General features: G+C 29.1%; 1 protein-coding gene across 4 annotated transcripts in view; it reads right to left on the bottom strand.

Annotated features, from left to right (window-relative positions):
• The window catches only part of LOC145260273 (serine/threonine-protein phosphatase 4 regulatory subunit 3-like), a 100,836-nt gene extending 79,224 nt beyond the window's left edge, over positions 1–21,612 (bottom strand). Inside the window, exons 1-2 of one of the 4 annotated variants that reach the window (XM_080118108.1) lie at positions 21,299–21,612; positions 18,311–18,599 (exon numbers count right to left, since the gene is read on the bottom strand). In XM_080118108.1, the coding sequence (XP_079974234.1) occupies positions 18,311–18,464 (154 nt within the window). In that variant the 5' untranslated portion in view covers positions 18,465–18,599; positions 21,299–21,612. Of the gene's footprint in view, positions 1–18,310; positions 18,917–21,298 lie in introns of those variants that run through there. The other 3 variants (XM_080118110.1, XM_080118107.1, XM_080118109.1) reach the window with 3 other exon arrangements.
• Positions 21,613–22,163: the final 551 nt, after the last annotated feature.

Raw genomic sequence — 22,163 nt, forward strand, 5'->3', positions numbered from 1 at the left:
CGTGCATGAGGTCGCCAAGCTAATCAAGAACCTAGATTCCAGTAAAGCAACTGGCCCTGATGGCATCCCAATTATAGTGTTAAAAAAGCTTCAACCAGAACTTGCTCCCATACTTACGAAACTATTTAAGCGCTGCCTTAAGGAGAAGTGCTTTCCGACTCCCTGGAAGACCTCATCAGTTTGCCCTGTATTTAAGAATTCAGGTGATAAGTCATCTCCCTCTCAGTACAGACCTATAAGTCTCCCGTGTGTTATGAGTAAGTTGCTGGAATCCATATTAAATAGAGAAATAGTCAACCACCTCAGCAGGAATAACCTTCTTAGTGACACACAATATGGTTTCCGCTCTGCAAGATCTACCGCAGATATGCTGACGGTTATATCCCACAGGATTAGTGAATCTCTTAACAAAGGCTTCCTTTCTAGAGCAATTGCTCTTGACATATCAAAGGCCTTCGACAAAGTATGGAATAAGGGTCTACTTCACAAGATTTCCAGCTACAGTATAACTGGAAATGTTTTCTCAATCATTAAATCATTTCTCTCCGATAGGCTCATAAGAGTAGTGGTAGATGGACAAAAATCGGAGGCCTGCAATATAAATGCTAAAGTCCCTCAGGGGTCAATCCTGGGCCCAACTCTCTTCCTGACCTACATCAATGACCTCCCTAAACACATACTTAAATCATTCGTTGACATCTATGCTGATGACACGACCATCTACGGCAACACATCAAAGGCTGTAAATGACAAAGTTCTCTCCGATTCTCTCTCCTCTGATCTCGAGCGTGTGGTTCAGTGGGGGAAGATGTGGCTGGTTACCTTTAATGCATCCAAAACCAAACTCCTATCCTTACATCATCAACGCTCTGATCCCCAGCTGGCATCAATTGTGATGGATGGCTCTCGTCTGGGTGAGGCCCAGTGTTTTGACAAGCTTCTGGGTTTGACCTTTACTCCTGATCTGAAATGAAACATGTACATCAAGTCTGTTGCCAAGGTCGCTGAAAAGATGGTGGGATCCTTCTACCGCTCCAGAAGATATCTCACTACTGATGCAATTCTCTATCTATATAAAAGCCAAGTACGTCCAAGGATGGAATACTGTTGCCATATCTGGGCAGGAGCTGCTAAAAATAGCCTATCCTGCCTTGACAGAGTACAAAATAGACTTCGTGGCTTAGTGGGGGATGCCCTTTTCTCTACCCTGCGACCTCTCTACCACAGAAGAGACGTTGCGAGCCTATCCTTGTTTTATCGTTATTTCCATGGCAGGTGCTCGTCTGAACTCCAATCTCTGGTCCCCCCTCGCCAATCTTTCACGAAAAACACCCGTCTAGCTGAATCCACTGTGAAAAATTTCCCACAGTCTATACCTGTGCCTAAATCAAAACGCGGATTCCATGAACAAAGCTTCTTTCTTAGAACTGCATGCCTGTGGAACTGTTCCGTCTGCCTGCTTCCCACCTGACTACAACTTGGATGTCTTCAAGTCCCATGTTAATAAATTCCTAATAAACCGCCCCCTTAAGTAAACACTTCATCAAATCTCCACACTAACGTAATGTACTTGCAATAACCCTTATCCCTGAGTGGCTTCCGGGCCTTGATAAGAGGTGATCACGGTGTAAAAAAAAAAAAAAACTTTGCACTTGTTGATCCTGTCATTTTGGCAGTATCTACGTTTACCGATTTTTTTCTTTATTTCAGAATTTATTAATTTCCTTCAAATAGTTTTCAGTAATATTAAAAAGTGTTCATAGTCTAAGCTCATTGTATAAGTAAACTATGCCATGTTTTTCTTGCTTTTTTTTACTTGAACATTAGCTGTCAAAACATCTTCATTTGTTCTGTCTCTTTATAGATTATAAAAAAAATATTTTTTTAACAATAGATATTTTTTTCTAGCTTTCCCTTCAAAAAAAAAAAGAAAAAAAAAAAGAAATTTTTTAAAAATAAATTTCTTTCTGCACAATTTGCTAACTGGTAACTAACTTATAATACTTTGTTTTTGTTTATTAAATGCTAATTGAAAAAAATAATTTTTTTTTTCAAAGTTCATTTTTATTTTTCATGAAATTTTGCATAAAGATACACAACCAGGAGTGCAGAAAACTGCCAGAGCCTGGGCAGTCAATAATGGCACATAGCTGTACCCACGATTCATAGATATGTAAGCTTCCACAAAGTCCCAGTTCAATTTGCACTCATCCAGTGCATGTCTGGTTTCTCTCCTCTGTCTTTCCATCCTCGTGGACCTTTCTATTTAATGTGGTGCCAGTTGAGACTGAGACTTTAAGTTTATTATTTTAATTATTATTATCATTGCTAACATTTTTTTTACTAATAGTACTATTTTGCTTTTCTACATTTTTCATATTTTTGCATTATTATATTTGATTTATTTTTGTTCTTTTATTACTATCCTGATTATTTCTACTATTGGCTATATTACCGTTACAATTATCCTTATGCTTATTTGTCTTACTATTTTATGTTTCATTTCTTAACATTATCTTTAATATTTTTTTATTTTCTTAGTTGATGTTATTACTATTCCTTTTATCGCTATAGTTTTATTAGCATCAGTATTATTATGTACAGCAAAATCATGTTCTCAAACTAGTTCTCGCCAGATCACTGAAGTTAAGCAACATTGAGCCGAGCCAGTTCCAGATGGGTGACCATTTGGGAAGGCTAGGCACTGTATGTACCTTAGGCATTGTGCCAACACCCTCACTAAAAAAAAAAAAAAAAAAAAAAAACTCACTACAAAAGCATCTACAAAGTTGTGGCTGGCCTATGCCCCGCCAGGAGCTCAAGACGTTGCCGGGTGTTTGGAGGTGTGTGTGTTAATAAAATAGAATAAAACGTTGGCTGGGTGTTTGGAGGTGTAAAAGAAAAAAAAAAAAAGTTTTAGTAGGAAAGTAGGATTGAACCCGATGCCTTGGCGCAAAGGTGGAAACGAAAGGGAAAAAAAGCCAGGCACCTAACCATCTCGGCTACGAGGGGAGAGGAATTGATAAGCGTGTTCAGTTAAGATTTATAAAGTGAAATATATAGGTGCAAGGAAGTGGAGTGATGTTTGACCTAGTTTTGCGCTGCAAGCCAGTTACTGTTTCCCCCACCCCATCATTCGCTTTTCGAAGACGCGGCGAGCTGGTAAAAGTCGAGCAAATTAAATACACATGCGACCCCCATTCTTAAGCCGTAGATATTACGATTTAGATGTGATATAAAAAGTTTTAAGGAGCAAGCCGAGTGAGAAGGCCGACGAAAAAAGCCTTTTGCAGACATACACAAAAAGCGAACATACATACATACACACATTTTTGCTTTTATATATATAGACTAGCGAGGGGTACCTGGCGTTGCCGGGGTGTTTGTAGGTGTGTGTGAAAAAAAACAAAAACAAAGCCTTGACGACGCGCAGTTGGAAAATAGTAAAGTGTGAAAAAAACAAAACAAAAAAAAACAGGTGCGTGTCTTTGATTGACATGACGGCGATAGCTATTCAGCAGTTAGCATTTTGCGCGGGACAGTTTTTAATGAGATCAATAAATCGGTTTGTTTGTTTTTAAAAACCCGCTCCCTCGTCTCGAAATGAAAGCTACCGTCTGATATGACGAAGTCGACATTGACCAAACGTTACTTAGCTCTTTAGAGACCACTGGCTCTGAGCCTGTGATTAGAGTCGAGTTTCGCTTTTTGTTTATATCGAAAACCGAATGTAACGCATTCCGATGCGGGAAATGTGGAATAATTAACGTTTGAAAGTCAATAAAATTAAATAGACAGGCGAGCTCCGTGGTTAACTGTGAGATATTACAATTTATAGATGATACAAAAAGTTTTAAGAAGTTGTGAAGCGAGCGAGCGCTTCTCTAAAAGAAGCCTTTTGTGGACATCAAGGAAAAGCGTACATCTATACATTTTCACTTTTATATATAGATTGCTGTAAACATTCCTTTGTAAAAAAAAAAATTGTCTATAGCTTTTCTCTGGGAATTAATCCCTATTTTAGTCATGTAAATTTGTTCAATGTACAAGTCATGCTCAACAAAATGTTTGCTCGTTCTCAAAACAGAAAAAAGGTTGTATTCAGAATTCTTAACAATCAGCATTCTATTTTTTCTCCCTTACCGCTGCCGTCATAATTCTCTTTTTATCCTCTTATTCCCAACTGACAGCAACTTCACATGCTCAAACTAAAATGTCACTACTCTGGAATAAAATATACCTGTCCCTTTTATACTGCTGCCTTGAGCCATGAGCATGCTTAAATTTGCATTTATATTATTTTTCATATCTGATGGGTTTCGAGTTCAAATGGCAATGCTGTTGCGTCCATCGCCAAACCGGAAGTGGCAAAGGTTTAAATTAAGGCCAGTCAATCGAAAAGAGGAGATGACTTTCGAAAATATCGTCGAAAAAAAAGTTACCCCTCCCTATAGAAAAGTGCCCAGTTGAGAGTGAAGGAATTAATGTTTTTAGCCAATTTTTTTATATTTGTCGTCCAAAGGGTCGAACTTCAAAACAATACCAATCTCGTGAAAATCTGTCGCATCTGTCGAAAGTTTTAGGCAGACATACATACATTTAAACAGACATGTGAGATTTATATTATAAACTAGCCTGGGTGCCCGGCGTTGCCCAAGTGTTTGGAGGTGTGTGTTGAGAACTTTTAAAAAAACAAAAAAAAAAAATGTGACTTCTTTGCTGTTGATTCCATCGCCAAGGGTTTAAATTAAGGCTAGTCAATTGAAAAAAGGGGATGACTTTAGAAAATATCGGTGAAAAAAGCGACCCCTCCCTGTAGAAAAGTGCCCAGTTCAGGGTGAAGGAATTAATTTTTTTAGCCAATTTTTCGATATTTGTCATCTGAAGGGTCAAGCTTTAATATGATACCGATCTTGTGAAAATCCGTCGCCTCTGTCAAAAGTTTTAGGCAGACATACAAACATACATTTAAACAGACGGGTGAGATTTATATTATAGACTAGCGGTTTCAATCCCAGTTATCAGATATAGATTTTTTTTTTTCGATTGTTAAACTTTTAATATTGAAACAAGGCTATTTATACAATTTTATCAATGTTAATCTGGAAGCGGGATTTATAATCCATTCCGTTACTTTTAGTCTTATGTTGTAAATGAACAACTTCTAATAAATAAATTTGTTCATTTCATTTTTTTTTTTGTTAAGTAAAAAAAAAAAAAATCATTTTTGAATCAGAAATTAGGCTAAGATTTTCCCGATTCCAATATACCCAAAAGTTCTCATATTTCCAGATTCCAATTAATTGTCCTAACACTAGTTAGCAATAGAAGTATTACAATTTTTGTTATCAATTTTCGTATTAATATTACTAACATCACTATCATTGAATTTCCGTCACTATGAATTCCTGGGCAACGCCAGGACACAGATAAGCTAGTAATTTTATTAAAAACAAGATCATTTTTGTTGAAAACTGAACCAATGTTTCTTCTATAATAAATAAAAAGTAAAAATTAAAATGGGGTCAAGAATTAAAAAAAATTGAACAAAAAAGATTAAACCTAATGGATTTCAAAAGTTAAAATAGCTTTAAACTCATTTTAAAACAACCAAAAAACATTAGATTTAAAGATAATTCTGTCTTAAGTGTAATTTATCCTAAATATAACATTGACTGAATTAAACAAATTTAATATCCAACACGTTTTACAGTTCATCACTAACCATTTTTCTAAACTGAAAATATTGTGGGAACAACAACTTTGCAGTATCATTATCATGGCAACCTAATGTTTACTTTGTCAATCTAAAAGAAACAAATTTTGGTTATATTCAAAATTACTCTTTTTGGCTTTGGTTCTATTTTGCAACAGTGACAAATAAGATATGATCCCTTCTGATTATCTTTCTCTCAGACAATGTGAAAGCCCTCTCCTCATGTTAAGAATGGCTTTCTTGTCTGCTTGACCATGTCTAATTATTTGGCAAAATGGATAGCAGAAATCATAGTTAAAAAGAGTAGAGAAACTACTATTGCTAAATTTCTTTCATTACAAACAAAAATTTTTACTATAAAAATATATTTTGAATTTAATAGTTTTTTGTTGTTTTTTTTTAAATTGCTACAAAATAGTGAAAAGGGAAATTATTTTCACATCTTAAGATTCACAAAAAGTTACACATGCAAATTACACAAGTATTAAATTGGGGAAAAGATGAAGGAAAACCTCATTTTTTTATACAGATTTCACTTAATTTGAACAAGTTATATTTAAAAACTTTACAGCATAATCTAGATGCTTATTTTTTTTATTGTAAAAGTGCTCTGAAGAGCTATATAATAAATGAAATGGAATGGTATTCTTATCCAAGATCAAAATAAGATTGCATGCATGTAGCAACTCAAAATATGATAAATATAAATCATTTCTATGGTAAAACATTCTATAAAAATATTACAATACAGGAATTAATGTAAACAAACATTAAACCCAACAATCTCTTAGGGTGAAACCATGCTTGTTTAAGCATCTTAATTTAAAATGTGACTATGCAGTTTTATTTAATAAAACTAATGTTACCTTTAACTACAGCAGAACACTGACCACTCTAATTTGTTCTTTTAGGAGTTTTCAGGGGAGACTGACAACGAATCGGATATTCAAACCTGTCACAAATTTACCGTTTGTATGGATCCTGAGACTATTTTGTGCCATTTCATCGCCTTCATTAACGCTGTGCGTGGTTGCAGTTTCTTACTGAAATGTATGTTTGCACATGCGTAGTCACGTGATGTTTCACAAGGTGCGTGAATACATGGCAGACACTTTAGATTACAAAAAATACTTTTCATAGCGTTAAAAAAAAAAAAAAAAAAAAAAAAAAAGTTTTCACCTCATTCAATAGTAAAAATAATGTCAGTAAGTTTTCAGAAGCGGTTTACAAAAACATTTTTATGTTTTTTGTCTTTTTTTTTTGGAGAAGATATACAATTATAGAATTTGTATAGTTTAACAGGTGCTTCTACAGTTTAATTAACCATTTTCCATAAGTAACGTGAAATATTAAATGGTACTTCTGCTCAGTAAATGTCAGTATATTACTTATGAAAAACGGTTAATTAAACTGCAGAAGCACCTGTTAAACTATACAAGTTCTATCATTGAATACAACCCCCAAAAAAGAACGAAACACATAAAAATGTTTTTGTGAAGTGCTTGTGAAAAGTTGATTTTTTTTTTTTTTTTTTTTTAGATCAATTAAAAGGCATTAAAAATATGTAACAAAAAAAAAATTAAAAATTCCTCCGTGAGGTGACAAGTTATTTTACTACATGCGCACAAACGCATTATGCTTAAGGGAACAGTGAGGATACTAAAAAGAGCTCTTGGTTGGTTTCAATAAAAAGCAGGGCAATGTTGGCAGCTGGTGGGCTGCCCCATACTCAGCATTACAATCTTCAAGGAAAGAAAAATAAAAATTTTTAAAAAATAATAAAAAAAAGAAAATACTCGCGCATAATATTAACGAAGGCGGTGAAATGTCACAATATAGTCCCAGGGTCCAAGAGGTTAAAACCATGCAAATGGTAAATTTGTGACTTACTAAATTTTTAGAATTTCTTTAACTACATTAAGTTTATTTTTAAATTGATGGATACTATTGTTGTATACACATTTGGAAGAAAATGTAATCAAAAATCAATTTTATGTTTTCTATAACTATTGTTGATTTCCATAGACCAGAAATAATTTGAAAAATCAATTTACTTAACACCCAGGCAATGCTAGATAAGTTTACTTCCAAATGATATTTCAATAAACTATCTGCAATAGAAAATATCTCTTCGATGATAGAATTCCTATTTATAGCAATGACCTTGATAAAAGATATAATGAAAACTATTTAAAACTAGCTGGCAGCCCAGAGTTACCTGGTCGTATAATACACTTAAACATGATATTTTAATTTATGCAGATTGTGTATGTATTATTAGAGAATACATCCTCTATTATTATATGTTACGAGGAATAGTTTTCCCAGTAGACTAATTCACAAAATAAATTAAAAAATAATATTGATAATGTCGTTCATCAAATTCCATCTGTGTTTAACAATATCATGTCAGTTGATATTTGGACTTAATGAATGCCCTGGAAAAGTCACTTCTGATTAATATTTAGTTTTAAAATATACAAACGAAGAAAGGATTTGCAGCGATTTTAAATGGTACCTCTTCTTTTATCATAAATTGAACTCGTTAAGAAAAAATTCAAATAAAATAGTGGGGTACACCCAAGCTTGAACAGGGGGATCATTTGATCTGTAGTCGAATGCTATACCACTAAGCTAAATCTACAGATTATAATAAATGTTTTTTTTTTTAAATGATTTGATGAAATTTTATTATCTCCCTTGCTGGTGTAACAAAATATTCCCTTGTAAAAATTATTCTTTTTATCTATGAGAGAAAAGTTATTTTTAAGATTGGATTTTTTTTCGATCTTCGATACTTATCGGATGAATTTCTGTACAAAACATATCTAAGAACACTTGTCAGACATATGTTACCTTTGTGTGAAATTTGCAAAAGATAGGCTCAGTCATTTTGGAACCTATGAGGAAGGAACTCACACACAAAGTGACTTTTATATAATAGGGATAGTGGGTTCTTTAATAGGAGTGCATGAGCCAATACTATGTTCTTTTGATTTTAGAAACATGAATTTTAATTGATTTTTGTCTTAAATTTGGGCCAGTATCTACTTATTCATCAAAGACAAAAAATACCTCAGAATATTTAAGTATCACAAAATAAACACATGCCAGCTATTTTTTTAATCTATAAATAATGATGTAAAATAGTAAACTTGAGTTTATTATTGGAAATCACTTAAGAATTTCGAATGTTTCCAAGCTTTTTTTAAATTAGCAAACAGAAACCAAGTTTAGACTTGAATAAAAGATTCATTTGTGCTTCTAAAAAGAAATCAAGAATTTTTATGTCTTTGTTGTATCAAAGACGGAAAAGTTGTTTAGTTTATTAGTGAAAATAAAATCTTTAAAACATTATGTCCTGTGAACACATCCTTGAGAAATTGTTGCACAACATCTCAACTGATACAGCCACATTACCCATCGTTAGTCATTCAAAATGTTTCAAAGTGTATGGCCATCAATATCAATGACCCAAAACCATGCAGTCGGTCCCTCATAGAAGGGATTAGTTGTTGCTGACCCAATCCTAGCGATTGATACAAGTGAAATAGCAACAAACAGAAGTTGCCATTCACAAAATATTTAATGTAGGAGACAAGACAAAACTGAAATAGAAATGAAATGACAGGCATTATTTTATCAAAATTATTGCTAATTCTAAAGGTTTTACTTATTCACAAATGAAAGTTATAGCTTCCTCATCTGCTCCCAGAAAGATGAAGTTATAATATACGTTTTTAAACAAAAAAATATTTTCAGCAAATGGTATTTTCTCAGGGTTAATTGGTTGTTAGTTAAATATTATCACTCAAGCTGCTTACATTTTATATACATATCATTTGTAAGATTTCCTCCTAATTCTTAATTCAGAACTCTCTAATCAAAGGATATTGGGCAATTGGCCTAATGAATACTGTGTGGTAGATGTGTCAGAAACTTTGTGAAAAATATTGAATAATTCAACCCCCTGTCTTTCCAAGCTTATAACTACTCGAAAAATGTAATTCAAACCCTAATTTCTTTTCAATTAAAAAGGAGCAAGGACCAAGGTTTTATTAAAAAAAAAAAAAAAAAAAGGAAAAAAAAAAAAGGAAAAAAAAAAGGAAAAAAAAAAGGGGGAAAAAAAAGAAAAAGATTTTAAACTTCGAACTTTACAGGTAAATTTCTAAAAAACACTTTTTTGTTTTAAATTTGAATATATTATTTATTGATCTTTTATCTTCAATTTGTGGGTAAATTAATTATTTACTTTTTAATAGACATTACAAAATGGGGAGGGGGTGTGAATTAAAAAACGTTTGTCTAAAATATTATATTCGGTTTATTGGAAATAGCATAAAATTTCACATTGACCCTGAAAATATCAAAAATAGAATCAATAGGAAAATTTTGATAGATTTTTAAAGTTTAAAAATTGAAAAATATTGAACTCGTAAAATTCAATAAATTTCATTAGTTTTTTAAAAAATAAAAAAAATAATATTTCTATTACTTGGTTTATTTTGGAAGTATAATCCATAAAGAAAATAAACAACCCACCTTTAAAAGAGAAATTACAAGTTTTTTATATCTTATTTGCAGTTTGTGTTAGAGGTGTCAAAAATTCCCACAAAAATTCTGATACACCTACTGTTGTGGCCTATAGAATGATTGCTGCAGGGTTCAAATTCTATTGGATCTGTTATTTATTTGCCAATATTTCCCAAAAGCTATGAGTGAAACAGAAATTTTAGTTAGGTTAATAATCAGATATGATGGGTATTGTGTTAAAACAAAAAGCTTGACATGCACTAAATTTTAATGATCAGATTTGTTATTCAACAAATAATTTACATTTCTACTCATTTTTTCAGGATCGTTGGTTGTAAAAAAGTACTTATCAGTTTTGTCTTTTTTTTTTTTTTTAACCAAATTTCTTTTATCGAAAAGATTAGATATCCCATTTCAAAATACTAGACTTAAAAATTGTCACAGCATAGGTGTTCCCAAGGTAAAGGTGGCATGTACTTTAAATGAAAATAACTTTACAAGCCTTGCTATCAGGCATGTCTGGGCGATTTGGAACATGTTCAGGCAGTTTTTTAATGGTTACTTTTTTCATGTTTCAACCATTTTAGCCCCTTTTTTAATTTTTTTTTTTTTTCACCCTTATTATCTTAGGTTATTGATAGCTTTATGATTCAATATAAAAAGAGATGCTAGAGTTGGATTTCCCAACTTGTGGCTCAGTTTTGTTTTCGTAGGGATTTATAAATATGTGATTAGTTTCAAATTTAGAATGTTTATGGAAATGCAATATCAAAAATAAAAACAATGTTTACAACTTTTAAGAATTTCATAGAATTGTTTACATAACTAAAAATGAACAATAAAACAAGAAAAATGAAATGATATATTATAAGGAAAGCTCATTTTTATATTTATTATATTTATTACTCAAGTAGTTTATCCTTTAATAACCTCACCAGCAGATTAAGTTAATACTCCATTAATCTATGTAAGCTACAGACAAATACTTAAATCTTACATCTTCATAATTTGATAATGTAGAATTTCAATTGAATAAAGAACAAACATAATGAAATTCACTGTTTATTTCAGTTACATTTCTCTAACACACTTTCAGTCGAATAAGTGATTATGACATATAAACTCTCAATGTAATTTCTAAGTCTGTTTCACTTGTTCTTTTTCACACTATTTTTCTATTTATTCCTTCAGTTAATAGCTTCTTTTTAGCACCCAGTTATTTTCTTTCTACCTAATGCATTTTTGGACACATCTTACACCAATTAGTTTAATCTATTTTATTGTCTATGCACCCTGGTTCAGAAAAGATAAATACAAAAGTATATATTATCTGGGACATTAGTAAATACAAATGCTTGTAGACATTATTGTACGACTAGAATAATGTTCAGGAGAGATAGTGTGAGGGTTAAATTATTCCACACAACACTTAATGCAGTAAATAAATGTTTAATTATTGATTAAAAACATTTCATGATGCACACATTTGGTTTATTTCGATAGAAAATTTGTCATATTCTGACAAGTTATTATACAATCATAAATGACCTATTTCAAGTTTAAAAAAACATTTGATTTTAAAACTATTATCTAAATTTAATTGCATCCTCATGAAAATGTTAAAATAAAAATGGAGATAACATCTTTTCTATTTCTCAAATCAGAAGAATTTGAAAATTGAGTTTTTCTTTATATTTGTATAACAGAAATTAAAGAAAATATTTCAAGTAACTTTCATCTTATTAAAATTTCAATAGTATTTATGGTTCAGCTTTGTCATGATCCAGATGTCCCAAAACAAAACCTGATAGTTCAATTGCTAGGCAAAAAAAACATTCTATTATCCAAACAGATTGTGGGCCCTAACATCTGTCTCTTGACACTGAAATCAAGAGTGGATTGCAACTGTGGCACAGGAAGCTGAACATCATATGCAGCAATTATAATTATTATAGAATTGCTTTTTTTTTTTTTTTTACTCTAACTTATGTTGAAATTTTCTGACTAGTGTTCTAACAACTTAGATGAAAATAGTAATCCAAAAAAGGCAGGTGTTATTTCGAAATCCACATTCACTGAAGTGAATGTTTTCATCTATATTTTTTTTATCTATTTTCAGCAGTTATCTACGAAGCAAATATTTTTTTAAATCAGAATGTTCATTAACCAGAATTAAAATATTATGTAATAGATATTATGTTAATTTTTTTTTAATTTTTTATTGCTGAAAGATAAGTTTAGCATATTTTTCAGCAATTCCTAACAAAACAAATCCTACATTTTTAAATAATAACTATAAGTATTGTCGTTCATGTGAAAACGACAAAAATTCTAGTTTTAAACATTTTTGGAGAAACGAAATTTTGATAAAAATCTGTAAGAATATATATTAATATGTATAAAATTAATTTCAGAGTTTTTTTTTGTTTTTTTTTTTACAAGACACGTTTTTAATTTTAATTACAGGGGAAACTTGATTTTTTTTATGCAAATAATTCCCCTTCGTGAAATATGAAAAAGAATTATTGGTAACAAAAACTTTCAATTCGTATTATTTGAATTATCCGGACTACTATTCTTATTTTGGTTATTTTCACATTTCAAAACAAAAAACTGAATATTTTGCAGTATAGACAAAAGTGGCATATATATAAGTTATAAAAATATATATGGCAATTATAAGCCTGACAAATTCTCACGAGAATGAAACGCGGAATATTCTGTGTAGCTTAATTGCCATATATATGCTCTTATGTATTGAGCACTGTTGAAGTAAATATTTAAAGTTTATGCATAAAATTTTACTTTCGTATATTAATTAAACAAAGTCATATATATATATATATATATGTGGCCGAAAAATCAAGTTGTTTTTTAAAACGAAATTACATTTATTAAAATTCATTATTTCTGAGTAACTTTTTTTTTTACAGCAAGAGAAAACCCCAAATTTTTTCATATAGAAAGCAGAATAATGTAAAACTTTTTCTATTTTTAATTAAATTTGAAATGCTAAATTTTCCCCAAAAGTTAACAATTAACATTTTTTGTCTTGCACAAAAAACGTATATAAATAGTTAAAAAAAAAAAAAAAAAGAAGAAAAAAAAGGGTGTTTTGAAAAAATTAATTTATTTATTTCTTTGTCTAAGATTTAGGGTGATTTTCTATGAGAATATGCAAAAATATTATAAGTACCTGGATTTCAAATAATTTCACTTATTCATATAGGCAACCAGTTACTTCGCGTCGATTTGATACAATGTTTACATTTGTACTTGATAAAAAGCAAACTACGGAAGACCAAACAGGCCAAAAAAAAAAAAAAACTTATTTTTCAGTGACGAAAATTTCAATGTATTTATTAACGCTGAGGCTGGTCAGTACCAGATGGGTGACCATTTGTATGAGTTTGGTTTTTAATGTGTATGTGTGTGGGGGTCAGGCTTCCCAAAAGGGGGAGGGGGCAATTTAAAGCAAAATAAAAAATATTATTTCAGCGCGTTTGGTCCACCGTAGTCGAAAGGCGGAAAACGTTTTCAAATGGGATCGAAAAAATAATATTTTTAACACAAAGGGCATAATATTTATCGATTTTTTTTTTTTTGTATCGATTTTTCAAAGCATTCCCTGTTTAATAATGGTCATGCATTATTCGCCTCGCTAAAAAAAAAAAAAAAAAAAAATTGTTAATTTATTTATCAAAGATTTTAAAATGGCTTTCTTCGTATAAATATTAAAAAAAATTTTTTTTTTGTTTTGCTTAACTTTAATTATTTTACTTAACATATTCACCGAATTTCACACTTCCAAAACTCAAAAGCGGAATAATTAAACACAATCGAAGTTCGGATATTCAGACGTCAAAATAAGGTATGCAAACAATTTTTTTTTTATCTACAATCCTGTCCCTTACAACAACACAATGTTTTGTTCAGTTTCAGATGACTATTTTAAGCATATTTGGAACCCCCTCCAAACAAGGAGGAGGGGGGGGGGCTGTAAGCAAAAAAAAAAAAATATATAAATAATAAATATCGTTTACGAAAAATAAGTACACTGTTATAAAGTTCATTCTTCTCTTAATTGCTGAAAATTTCGTATTGATTGTAATAATTACCTAATTTTTGGTAGATTTTTAAAAAGACGGTCCATCAAAAAGTACTTACCTACCCCTCCCCCCAGTTTTGGCGGTGCCTAATAAATATATATATATATATGACTATATATATATATATATATATAACGTTACCAAAAGCAACATAAGTTATTCTTCCATCTACCTGGATAAGTTGTGTTTTAACTTATTTTAAAACGTTTATTTACCTTGAAACACAAATAGTGACGAGTCTTAAGTCAGAAAAAAAATATATATATATATTGGCTGACATTAGACGATCATCTGGAAAGTCTCGATAATCGCTCCAAATCGAAAATTACGCAAAATACTGGTAGAAACACCTTCAATAAATGTCGCAAATCGTAGGAAAATATGTTCTACCAGTATTTTGTTTAACTTTAGTTTTTTGAGCACTTATCGAGTATACATATGGCCGTAACACGACCGCTATTTTTTTCATTAAGATTTGATATTACTTTTGTTTCAAAGTAAATAAAAGCCTTAAATATGTTAAAACACTGAAAACTTATTCATATAGGTAGAAAAGTAATTTATCTTTAGTAGCATTTATTTTTTTACCCTTCTTGTTTTGTTGGCTATTGTAAAAAAGAAAAGAAAAAGCTTTTTATTTTTCTTATTTATAAATTCCTTTTAAAGAAAAGATAAAAAGGAGAGTTATTTAGTTTTTGTTTTTTAGCAAAATCTTTCTATAATTTTATAAAAATAAAAACAATACAGACTTTTCCTAAAAACCAACACGTACACACATGAATCTTTCAAGATCAATTAGGGTTACCAATCCCTATTTTCAACCCAGTTGTTCATGATTTCAGAAACAAAGCTTTTCCAGTATTACCACAAAAACATGAAAATATAAACGCGATTTTGATTTTGGCCGTAAGGATCCTTTTTAAGTATGAGAAAATAAAAGTTCAAACATTATATATATATATATATATATATATATATATATATATATATATATAATACACACACACACACACAAAAAAAAAAAATTAAATTTGTTTTAACTAAATAAAGCATAATGTGCCTTTTCTCTTCAAAATTTGTGACCCTTCAAATAAGAGGGAGTTTTCATTATAGTGGCAGTGGTGGTTGCAGCAGTATTTCGACAAGAATTAAAAAAAAAAAAAAAAATTTCAAAATCACGTTTAATGCTAATCCTCAATTAATCAAAACTAAATATTTTAAACTTTATAGTTAGATTAAAGTTAAACTAACTTTACTCCTGAGGGTAAAAATAAAAAGATTCCATAAAAACAAGTTTGGTTATTATAACTGCTACATAGATATTAATGGATGTTGCTCTTATTTTTTTTTTAATAGAGGTAATGTAAGCCGCTTTTTATCAAGTTGTTTGTTTATTTTCGTATATTACTTAACCTTGATGGTTAACTTCGATATAATTGGAAAGATGAGTATTTTTTTAAATCATTATTTTATTAAACATAAAAAATAAAAACAGACGTGGAAAGAAAAGAGATGTCTACATTTTTGTTGGTGCACACACGCACGTTCAAAAAAAATATTAAAAAATAGGATTTCGATAAATGAATTATAACAAGGTAAAAAATATAAAAAAGAGATGTAATATATATATATATATATATATATATATATATATATACACACACACACGAGTTAAAATATTTCATACACATCAAATAGAAATTTATAACAGTGACGAGTTTTATAGCAGTTAAAATAACTATTTATATATATATATTATTGTAAAGATTTTAAAATTTTACCATAAATGTGATGTTTGCATTTTTTTTTTTAATTTAACAGTTTAAAGATATTTGGAAATTAATAAAAACTAACTATTAAAGAATTAAAATTTAGTTGCTTATAAAAGTGATCTTCATAAAAAAATTAGAAAATACAAATTTAACTATTTATAATTGTGATCATTAAAATATTTTTGAAATCAAAAATGATTTTTATTAAATTTAATTTGAACTTAAGATATTTGTTTACTCAATTTTAAAATAAATAAAATGGCGGAAAACCCGTCTAAGTTTTTTGTAAATAAAACAAAATTGTTCGTCTTAGATGATCTTTTTTTTCTATTATACATTTATTGACGATTAACTTTTGTTTTTCATAAATTTTAGGCATTCTTTTGAGGGGGGGGGGGGAGTATTTTTTTAATTGAATTTCTCATGAAAACGTTCATCGTGTACTATTTCAGGGTTCAAAATTCTTGCTCTCCAAAAAGACGTCATTTTAAAAACGATTCGTACTTTTTAAATTACATTGCGATTTAAAATGTTGAAACAAAGCAAATATTTATAAAATTTCAGATTTAATATAGATTCTTTTCTTTTGCTAACTTTAATATGAGGGGAAAATAATTAAAGTATAAAAAATTTTTTAAAAGGATTCGTAATCCTAAGAGAAACAGGAAGGACGATTAAATCCCAATTTAAAACCTGGTAAAAAATAAATGTTAAAAGATAAATCAATATGAAATTAAATCTAATCTGAAATTGCAATGTGATTATAAAACTAAAAACATAAAATAGTATCACAAAATAAATTTGGAAAAAAGAGAATTTGGGACGCTAAAAACGTACACAAACGAATCAGTGTTTCGGTTTTTCGTCCTAAATTTTGGTTTTATACCCAATGAGAACTTTTCGTGTCAGAGTTTATCGCCTAGTTGTGACTTAGGTTTTTTTTATATTTTATTTACTATCAAATGATCATTTATTAAAAGGAAGAATACAATAATAAAAAAAATGGTACTAGTGCAGAGAGTGATCCGGACATAAATAATAACGTTATTATTTAAAAAGCCATTCTTAATATGGGGAGGCGAGGGTGTTTTGTACCTATTCTGTACTTCAACCTTACAATTGAATAAATAAACATCATTAAAACTTTAATTAAACTTAGAAATACGATTTTAAAAATAGCGTGGATCACTCTCTGCACTAGCACCAAAAAAATAATAATTTAATTACGAAATAAAATTCACCAGAATGGATCTGTTTTTTCGTAAATAAGTCATTCGAAATTTGAACGCGGTACTCATGCCATGCACTTATTGACCCGTGGTGCTGAAATAACGTTATTATTTAAAAAGCCATTCTTACCATGGGGAGGGGGTTTTGTACCTATTCTGTACCTTAATCTTACAATTGAATAAAAACAAAAACATGTCCATGTACCAACTTTAATTAAACTTGGAAATACGATTAAAAATAAAAAATAGCGGATCAGTAAGTGCATTAGCACCTTGAAGGCTTTCAACTTCTTAGCAAATCTTCGAAAAATAGAAATTTTCAGAAGCTTTTTACATCCAATAATTAAAGTAATAAAGATTAAAACGTTACCTTAATTTTATGAACTAAACGATACAGTTAAATTTAACTGTCTAAAATCTCATTTCAAATAGGAAATAGTAGTACATGTGCAGTTAAAGTCACATTATTTAGAAAGCCATTCTTAACATGAGGCTTTTTAACTTACATTAAACAAATTTATGGACCAAACAATAACATACTTAGATTTAACTTTTAACATATCTTAAAAACAAACAAAAAAAGAAATCAAAATAGCACAAACACCAAAGAACCTAAATCATTCCCGAGCAACGTCGGATATATACATCTAATTAAGTAATGGATTTAAAAGGGGGTAGAAATATAAAAAGGGATGATAATATTTTAAAAAAATAGATAACTTCCTTCATCTTTTAATAAATATAAAGAAATAAGAGTTAAAATATAAGGTTTTAATAAAAGAAATATGATCGAGATATGGCATGAGCTTTATGAAAACTGCATTCATATTTTGGACAAATATCGGTAAATAAAAATGGATTAATACAATGTTATAATCATTTTGATGATTTTTGGATTAATAATATAGATTATGGGAAATTATTTAATGGATATAAATAGGATATACTTACCATCGGTCTCCGACCTAACAAGTAGAGACATCCCTTTCAATCTATCAACATAGCCGGACGACACATGCCCAGTTCCTCGGTCGTCCCATTGTCGATCCTCATTCAACATATACAGTTTAACACGTCGTCTAGTGCCAGTATCAGCCATTTTCATTCCAAAATGTTGGAAAATACTTAGTTTTCTCTTGTTAAATTAAAAACAGAAAAGACACACTGCACATGTAAGTGTAATTCCCTTCTCTCCAAAAAAAAAAAGGTTATTTTTCAAAACACCGCCACACATGGAGCCCTAGAAGGATAAAAAAAAGATTGGAAAATCTTTTTTTAAGTTGGTAACCGAGTCATCACTTTTGAATTAAAAAAATTGTAAATCTGAAAATGTCCGTAATGAAGCTGTGGTTTTTTAGTACCTATGTTTTAAAAAAATGGACAAGAATAGAGTGTAGCTAGAGAGAATACGCGATCACTCTATGAGGCCGCCATCTTGAATGGTCGAATTCATTCTACGGGGTTCACACCCGACCTAACATGGCTTCCCGCCGACTTCGAAAATTAGAGCTGGCTTTTTGAATACCGAATTACGACATCGTTTCTAACTTTCAATACAGTCAACACTACAAATTATTTTTAACTCTAATAAAAAAAATCCAAAAATCAAATAAATATAATTTTAGGCAATTAAAAAAAAAACTAGATATTTAATTTTTATATTAAACTAGTTAGTCATCTTTATTTTCACTTAAACTAAAGCTCTTTTCTTTCTTTACAAATTATTACTTTTTCAAATAGGGTTTTTAAGTTAAATTAAATTACTGTTTGATTACTAATTAATCAATTCAAGTGACTCTAAAATTAAAAAAAAAGTTATTAACGTATTGTTGTTACAATTTCTATTAAATTACTGGAAATAAATAGCCTTCCAAACTTTCACTCCTTTGATACACGCAATTTTAAAACCAGTTTGAATAAGTTTCTATTCGACAGTTTAAATACTTCTAAATTCCTATCAAATTTCGAAAAGTAACAAAGTAATTTTTCTTTTTCTTTCTTTTTTTGTGAAAAGATTAAAACGGGCTAAATTATTTGCAAAGAAATCAATATGCATTAGAGTAGATTAAAAAATTATGATGTTTAAAAATTGACTTATTTTATTCTATTGCATTTTTGCTATAATAAATTAACTATATAACTATTAATAATTATATTATAAATAATCAATTTAGTAATACTAATTTAATAGTAATTTAAAGAATGTGTAAGTCACGTAGAGGCGATAAGACAAGTTGTAACAATTTTATTGTCATAGAAAAATCTATTTTTGTTTGCAAATGATAAAATATCCTAAGACATAATTATGTATGTAAAAACATAAATTAAGGACTTTTAAAACTTATTTTTCTATATATATATATATATATAATTAGACTTATTTACTGTTTCCGGAATAAAAGAGTGTGTCGAATGAAACAGGGGGAATAAATGGCTAGTGTACTGTTGAACATTTCCAGCAAGTGACAAAACTTTACTTATTTCCGTATGATTTAGCTTATTTCACTTACAAAGTTCGTTAGCAACAGCAGTAAAAAAGACAGACAAGATTTGTTTATTCAATGTTTTATTAGCATAAATAAATACAAGATTTGTTTATTCAATGTTTTATTAGCATAAATAAATACAAGTTAAATGATTTTTTTTTATTTTATAAATGAGGAAACTACTTTGACAAATAAATGCCATTTTTTCTTTCAGTTTTTAACAAATGACAAATATTCTTGATTTTTAAGCATTAATTTTATGATTAATTATTAATTATATTAATTTTAAATAATAAAAAATAAATGTTTATTCTTTTAATACGAAACATGAACCATTTTATATTGAAAATAAAAACTTTTATGTATAAATATTATTAGTGTACTTTTTAAAAGAAAATTTATTTTATAGGTCTATATACTTTATTTCTAGCCCACTCTCCTATATATTCAATTTAAATTATTCATTTTAGTCATATTTAAAAAATGTTAACATTGAATTTGTATATTTTCAAATATTATGATATTAACACACCTGTACTGCGAAAATATTCTAGCAAATTTAGTTTTATTTGGCCTAGTTTGAATGCAATGGTTTCTACGCAGCATTTTTTATTGTATTTCCTCCTGTTGTAGGGTAAAGGATTGAAGTTTTGACTACTATTAAGCGTGATATGTATGGTACACTGTAATTATCAATAAAAGAAATTCCAGCAAAAACACAAAATACTACCTGCTGATTAAATTATTATTATAAGTAAATCAATATGCTAGAAATCAGGGAGACACAAAAATTTTAATTTACAATTTACTAAATTAATTTATCAAACAAAAATAACAAAATTAAAAATGTCAACAATGAAATCTATGTTTAGTTACTCCTTTGCACATCCGTAGCAAACAATTGCGGAAAAGGGGGAAATCGTAAACCAAATAAAACTACATTTATTGTCTGAAAAATAAGTTGTTGTTTTTTTCTGTACAAAAAAAAAAAACTTGATTTACTCTTTTTATATATCCATATTTTGATGTTTTCCATTTTCATTGGTATATTGTTCAAATTAGAAAAAAATAAATGAGCTTTAATGGCTCACATACTGTTGTTTGCTGAAAGATGTGTAAAAAATACGAGTGTTGTTGCTATCGCACAGATCTTTGTAATCCGTTTTTAGATACTTTTCATATTTCTTCTCGAAGTATATTTTAATAATTTACTTACAAACAAACATTTACTTACACACGTCTATTAATAATTATTGCAAAAGTATAAAATTCACAAATAAATAACTAAACTTTTGTGACTTAATGTGGTAACTTCAACTTTTTACCTGCTCAGATTCACAAATAAATATTTATTATATTTATTTATATAAAATACTTAATTTTTTAATTATAAAAAAATAGTTCAGTTTTATTTTATTATAAAAAAAAAAAAAAAAAAAAAAGGAATAATTACCGTTTCACCGTGAGGGAGCGTACGTTATTTATTTCTCTTTTAACAAACAAGCATACGAAGGGAGAAATCATTTTACTCAAACGGAAATAAATAAATAAATAACCCAATATATTCCAGTTAATATTTTTTTTTCTTAAATAAATAGGCTGTTATGTATTTTAGATGTTTCCAATTAAGGATCCGTTTAAAAGTCGTCAAAATTGCAATAAATAACTTTTTTTGAGTTTTTATATCGCTTTGGTTTCTTGTTGCTAACAATCGAGTTTGTCCGTCGTACGCGTCCATGTTACCTGATGTTTTTGACAGTGGTAAACAAATACATCTACATAAGATCTCTATTTAAATAATCCGTTTTATTTATTTATTTTTGTTTTTTTAGTCAACTTTTCGAGAATAATAATTTATTTGTTTAATTGCCAGTATAAACTTAAACAAAGGGAGACGTTTAGTTATCAACGAAAAATATAATTTAAAATTTCATTTTGATTTGATTTTCTTTATATAAGAGATTCATTATTTATATTTTATAGTTAATGATGAAAAATCATTTAAAAAAAAAGATACTTAAAAATCTTTGTTTAGATTTACTTCAGCCGTAAATAAATATCTAATTCGAAAACTTTTTTTAATTATTGGGATTTAATTCATGGTCTTTGTTCTATTTTTCTTATCTTATTTTTTCTTTCTTTCTTTTAGTTAATGTCGCGTAAGTTTACAATTTTAAGCTATTTTATAATTTATTTTTCTTCATTTAAATCTGCACCGTATTTAATTTAACAAACGGAAAAAGAAATATTATTCATTGAATGTTGTATTTATGAACAATTTAGTTTAAAGAATGGATCATTTAAAAAGCTTCTATTAT

The sequence above is a fragment of the Euprymna scolopes genome, chromosome 36, assembly GCF_053919585.1.
Source record: "Euprymna scolopes isolate OS-2025 chromosome 36, ASM5391958v1, whole genome shotgun sequence".
NCBI classification, from domain to species: Eukaryota; Metazoa; Mollusca; class Cephalopoda; order Sepiida; family Sepiolidae; genus Euprymna; species Euprymna scolopes.